General features: G+C 27.2%; 1 protein-coding gene across 1 annotated transcript in view; it reads left to right on the top strand.

Moving 5' to 3' along the window:
- The first annotated feature begins 467 nt into the window (after window positions 1-467).
- LOC105627218 (putative inorganic phosphate cotransporter) overlaps window positions 468-6,560 on the top strand; it is a 38,254-nt gene continuing 32,161 nt past the window's right edge. Inside the window, 2 exon segments of the mRNA XM_012208505.1 lie at window positions 468-624; window positions 627-746. Coding sequence (XP_012063895.1) covers window positions 468-624; window positions 627-746 — 277 coding nt within the window.

Below are 6,560 nucleotides of genomic sequence, written 5' to 3'. Positions count from 1 at the left end.
GAAATGATTTAAGAAAATGATAAAAAAATTTTGATTTGTAATTGAAGGTGCTTTTACAAGATACGAAGCGAGAAAACAGCTTAATTTCAAATCAAATTTCAAGAATAACAACTTAATTTTGCATTATTCAAAGATTTACGAATAAAGAAAATAGCGTTAGTCTTAAGACACTTTGTACATATTTAATGTGCACACCGTGCACTTGCCTCACATCATATCACGCATTGGTTTGGAATCTGCTCCTTTCGAGATATTCCATTGTATCGTTAAGCCGGTTTATTTTTAGACAATTCTATCTTTCACGTGTGCAGAGTATTGTTCTTAAGGACTTTACCATTTCGCTTTGCCTTTTTACTTACGATTCGCTGATAGGCACACAGGTGCGATTCAGGAAAAAGCGCACCGCGCGTGGGAGAGGAGTTGGGAGTCGCACCGGTGGGGCTCCCGACGTGGTCTAATTGGCCGACATGCGCGAGGTGTTCGCCTCTAAGTGTCGCGAGTTTGGCCGTGTTTGTAACAGTGTCAGAGTGACCGTCGCACTGCGTGTTACACGCGGAATAGGGCTGACGTCGACTTTCCAGACAGAGCTTTCTTCGTTAAACACCCTTAAGCACTGACAAACTTCTTCATCGATCGACTCTTTGACATAGATGGTAATATGGTCGAGAACGCGATGACCCTAGATCGAAAGAAATCTGAGATGAAGAAACCCGAGACCTTTGATGTGGAAATTTCCGCTCCTAAAGGTAAATAAACATTTTATGATCATGAATTATTCTCGCACCAGAGATGCGATTTCTGAATGGCTTTTCAAATATACATGTAATCTTAAGTATAAATAGTTAAATATGTATAAATAAGTTATTTTAAGAGATTTGATCTTCGACTGAATTTGAACGCACGAAATATATTTTGTTTTGTTTGTTGTGTTTCTATCATAAATAAATATAAGGATTTTTTGTGTGTTTAAAGTATGAAAATTTGAACTTGTTGAAATTATTAGATTTAAATAAGATTATCGATTAAGCTTATAATAAATGTAAATTCTACATATTGGCTCATATTCAGAATGCGCTTATTACGATGTTAGCGCATATTTTATTATGTTACATATAAATATTATAACATTTAAAATATAAAAGCGCACATTGATTGATAATAAAAATACGTTTTGAATACGGGTTATTTATCCGAAAAATGTAAATACGCTATTAAATATCAAAAGAGCAATGTATTCAATCCTTTGAGTTGAATAACATTATATTAATTTCCATGTTAAAATGTAAATCAATTAATTTCTGTAGTTGATTTTAAAGTAAACAATGTTCGAATTGCTACGTATGAACTTATGGCGAATTCGTTGTATTAGTGCGCACTAGTGCATAAACCATTGTACACTGATTTAATTTTAATATAAAAGTGAAATGCAAATATTTCGAATTATAAAATATATATTTTAGCTAATACAATAAAATATATTGAGTATTTCAGGATTTATCGATTTCTATATTTATATGCAAACATATCTTTCCATTATTTCATGTACAACAGCTTTAATGTGCACCAGTGCGCACTGAATGTCCAATCGAATTCATTATTAATAATTAAACAATAAACTAAAGTTAAGTCAAATTTATTACATTTTCTTCAGTTAAATTGTTTAATTCTTTATTTTAATTAAAGTAACATTACGTAGTGATTTAGAAAAAAGATTAAAAATAACTCATTAATTAGATTAAAAATTAGATTAGATTAAAAATAACTCAAATTAAATATAATTATGAATTTAACAGTGTAGCTCTCCGAGTATTTTGAAATCTCCTCAGAAGGTATTGTGTAATACAGAGATGTGACTTGACTTTTGATGCGTCGAAAAGTTATATGATAGAAACAGAACTATTAGCAGATTGATAAAGTTTCATCTGTTATTTAAAAAATTTTAACCTATGAATTTGATTAGGTACATATAAGCTATTTTAATAGCAAAATTAAAATATTTTATATAACGTAATGCAATTATTTTCCATTATGTTATTTACACCAAAACATCATTTGTTTTTTCTTTAAATTATCGTATAGGAAAATTAGAGAAAGACAGTATGTTGATAACTTGGAAAGAAATTATTTTAAAAGAAAAAAAACATGATAAAGACGGAAATTATATTGAGATTATATTTAATAATTAAATTAATAATAAAAAAAATATATGTATATATACATATTTAATTTAGCATAAAAAATATATATATATATATTCGTATATATAATGTACGTTTATACATGTGTGTATATATATTTATAAAATTTAAATACTTCAAATAGTCTGAGTAATAGTATAAAATACAGCGAGAGATTTATAGCTGCTACTTCAGGCGATCGTATTTCTTGACTTCATTGTTACTTTCAACAGATAGAATTGAATCTTTTCATTATCCACTGATCTGTTACATAGAGTAGAAACGCTACTTTCACTTTCGAATGCAAGGTCAATGTTAGCGACTATTGAAATGGTTAATTAGCGAGTATATATTAACTTTGTTAAAAATTGAATAATTTTACAATAAGTTTACAATAAGTTTACAATAGTGTAAACAGTCGCGAATTTCATAGAATTGCACTATATATTGTCAGTTTTTGTGTAACAATCGTATATTCACACAATTCAATACTATTCGTTTATTACAACTGACGAATCATAATATTAAGTATTAAATTGCTTACAATTTTTTAATTCACAATCAATATAAAGAAACGATGACATATGAGATGAGATCAGGAATACTCCCAAAATTAAAAATATGATTCAAATTGATTTTAGACGCGATTTAATAAAACTTATTTATTTATAAGATTTTTTTTTGAATTTTGTCTTGTGTAACTTAAATTACTTAATATTGATTATCTCATAGATATTATCAAATAATGATCTTTGTCAAATAATTGACACAATATTCCAAATTTTTTCTAAGAATTGATTAGATAATTAAAATTTATAAACATTATTATTTTGAATTCTTAAGCAGTCTTTAGCTGCTATTTATATTTTATTTTGTGTTAATTGTCAGATTATTTAATAACCAGTTATTCAAAAGATAAGTCTAAGTTATTTAATTTGTTGAAGCAAAAATGAATATCGATTACTATAATCTAAATTTTTCCTAATAATTAAGATAAAAATCAGCGAATTTAAAAAAACTTAGATTTTATATGCATTTGATGAAAATTTAATAAAATGCAAGCATATATATTTTCTTAATGGACAGGATTTACAGATGGATTTTAATGCTGAATAATATTCATAATTATTATTACTGGTATTGTATAAGACTTTGCATTTCACATTTGCGAAAAACAAACAACGATTCATCGATACTCTTACGTAAGTCGATCGATCACCTACTGGCAGTTTGTTTGATGCATTCGCATGTAACTGACACATGACTCGGAAGTAATGAGATCACGTGATTTCATTGGCATTCCTGCACCTAATGGGATTGTTTGAAATGACGATTTGAAGCATTCACCGGCAGTTTTACGTAATGTTAAATAAACTGTACCGTCAGATAATTACTTACTGGAGATTCTAATTAGCCCGCCTTCGCTACGTGACTTCTTACGCTGTTCGTGGCTTTCAGTAAAAATGTAAAATAATTTCGTTATGCAACTTTAATTTTGTTTTGCGGTTTTTTTTCAAGGAATTTGTCGCAGGAATTTGTTTCGAATGAATTGCATCGTAAAACCAGACGACATAATATAAATAAATTTTGACGTAAATAGATACCTACATACATATACAAATCAAAACATTGCGCGAGAGATCGCACATTATCAACAACGTTTGTTTCAATTCTAAATATTTGTTGTAGTTTTATTTTGTTAAAGAAAATATTTTTAAACGAATTTATTACGAAATTATATTGAACTTATGTTTATATGAGTAATAATTATTCTTTCAGAATTTTAAATGGTTTTTTTAAATTTGAATTTATGGATTTTACCGATTTATTGTTGACATTTCCTTTAATTAAGCACAATTTGTGGTTATGAAATGTTTCATTTTAGTTATGAGAAACGAGTAAGTTTGTAATAAAATAAAATGTTCTTGATTAATTCAGCCTTGTGTGTTTTCCGGTGAGAAAAATAGAGAAGTGAGATATTCGTGACGGTCGATAGACAATATATTGTCGTGACAATGTCTTGATGTAATTTTTTACAGAAAAATTGTAATTGAAATAATGTTAAATAATATTAAATATAAATTCAAATAGTGAGATTCACGTACTCGCAACAATACCGAAATTGAAACTTCTGTTTTCTATTTTTTATATTTTCCACGGTCCACTGAACTGTCACGCTGACATTTTCGTAACCTCTTAAAACCTGTGATTATTTTTTCTTTTTCTTCATTTTCACGCTAAAAACAATTCCGGATTTCTTTTCTCTCCATGTCGCAACGATTAACAAGGTCCCGAGAATATTTACGTATTCCTTTCGAACGATTGTTATCAGTATATATAATAATCATAATTGATCTACTATAAGATGATATTTTAATAATAAACTGGTTATTGAAAGATTTAAGATATTAAGTTGAAAAAAGATATTTTTTTTACCGATTTTAATTGATTATCGCTAATAATCAATTAATTTATTAGATCAGATTACTTATAACAGATTTTATCTCTACTTTTCTTTTATATTTTTGTTTATATTTTTAATTCAAGGTCTGAATCGGCTTATTAACGCTTTCGCTATTTTTATTCCTTTGCAAATCTACTCTAAGGAAAAAATGAAGCGTTAACCGACATTATACCATGAATAGTCGCTTTCACACAAATTCTTTTCGATTGGAAATAAGTAGAACAGCTATCGGAATTGGAAAGTTGAAAAAAGCGACAACCGTTAATTCATTGTAAGTTAAGTTGATTGCGCTTTCCAGGCAATTCTTCTGAATTTTAACATCGAGCAGACATTAAATATGTGCATTACATGCAGTAATGTTTTTGAAATTAATCGAACGATCCAACATGCTTGACGCATATCTAGCTTATTATTTATATTTAAGTAAAAGAATTATTGGTAAGTAAAGATAAAATATTAATCTTCATGAAAACAGGTACATCATTTATTTGTTCCTTAATTTTAGTTAAAATCAGACAATTGCGAAATAAAAGGAAATGAAAAGGCCGAATATCAATTAAAAATATTACTCTCTATTTTTTGAAAAAAGAAAAAAAGAATCAATATCTTTAATAACCAAGACACTAATTTAATAAGCAGTTGCACAAATAATAAAATATTTCATATTTTAATTTTGTAAATAAAAATATTCTATTTATCTTTTTTTTCAATTCCGCAAATTTTAATCATATTGAATAAATTGCAACATAATAATACTAATACGTAAAAATTACAATTACTTGGTGAGATGTGATAGAATACTGCGAACTTCGAAAAACTTTGTATAATGTCATCGATGTACAATAATTTCTTTAATGATGTATCAGTCATTGTCATTGCGAGTACGTCACGTGAATCTTATGAAGATCTCAAAATTTTTATCATATTCAATAATCAAGCAAACGACTCATCAGTCATATATCTGTAGCTTGCGGAAGACTCCCTATCTAACGTAGATTATGAATTAAATCGCTTGTGTCACCATTGAGTTATTATAGGATACGTAGCAATTATTTGTCACTTTTCTATACATACTTATTTACTATTAGATAAGTCTTCACATTAATGTTTACGCTGATGTCTTCCTTGTGTTTGTTAATTGCTCAGATAATTAAGAAAAATACCTTAGAAACAGATATTAAACATTTCCGGTAAAGATACTGACATCGATGACATATATTACATATTATGACATTATATATTTACATATAAATTACAGCAAGAAATATATAATTGTAGTAGTCAATCAAATTGTGAGATTTAAAAATTAATAAATCCATTATCAAACAACTTCTTGTAGGTTTTTGTAAAATTCTTGTTAAATTGTGATCATTCTTTAGCGATATAATGATAATCAAATATTTTAAACATCATTCTTTATCGACTGTTTTCAGTTTTAGATTCCAAATATCTCATAAATATCACGTAACAATTTCTTGCCATTCAGCGTAACTCGATGTTTCTTTTTATCTTCGTAACCTTGAGAATAAGTAGAAATGTTAATATATGCGCAATCATTTATCTATCTATGAATAAAGATTTTATTTAATTGTAGTCATTCTGGCAACAAATATAGTTTCAGTTCTCTTAGCGTATTTCCTACACTGTTAGAATAATCCATTTTTAGATTTATTTTGTGATTATTTCTATGTACTTTTATGTGTTTCATTTTTTGAAATTTGAAAATTTTTTTTGATTCAGTAAAGTTTTATTTTTTTAGTGAAATCTTTTTTTCTAGAATTCTATTTGACTAATGACAATCCAATATATGTCTCTCAATATATGTTTATAAAGTATATATATATATACACATTATTATTATCATTGTAAGATCAATATCTTTTATATATATATATATATATATATATATATATAATATA

This window comes from Atta cephalotes (genome assembly GCF_000143395.1).
Source record: "Atta cephalotes unplaced genomic scaffold scaffold00008, whole genome shotgun sequence".
NCBI lineage: Eukaryota > Metazoa > Arthropoda > Insecta > Hymenoptera > Formicidae > Atta > Atta cephalotes.
The sequence above is the reverse complement of the archived record's forward strand: the minus strand, read 5'-3'. Positions and strand labels throughout refer to the sequence as shown.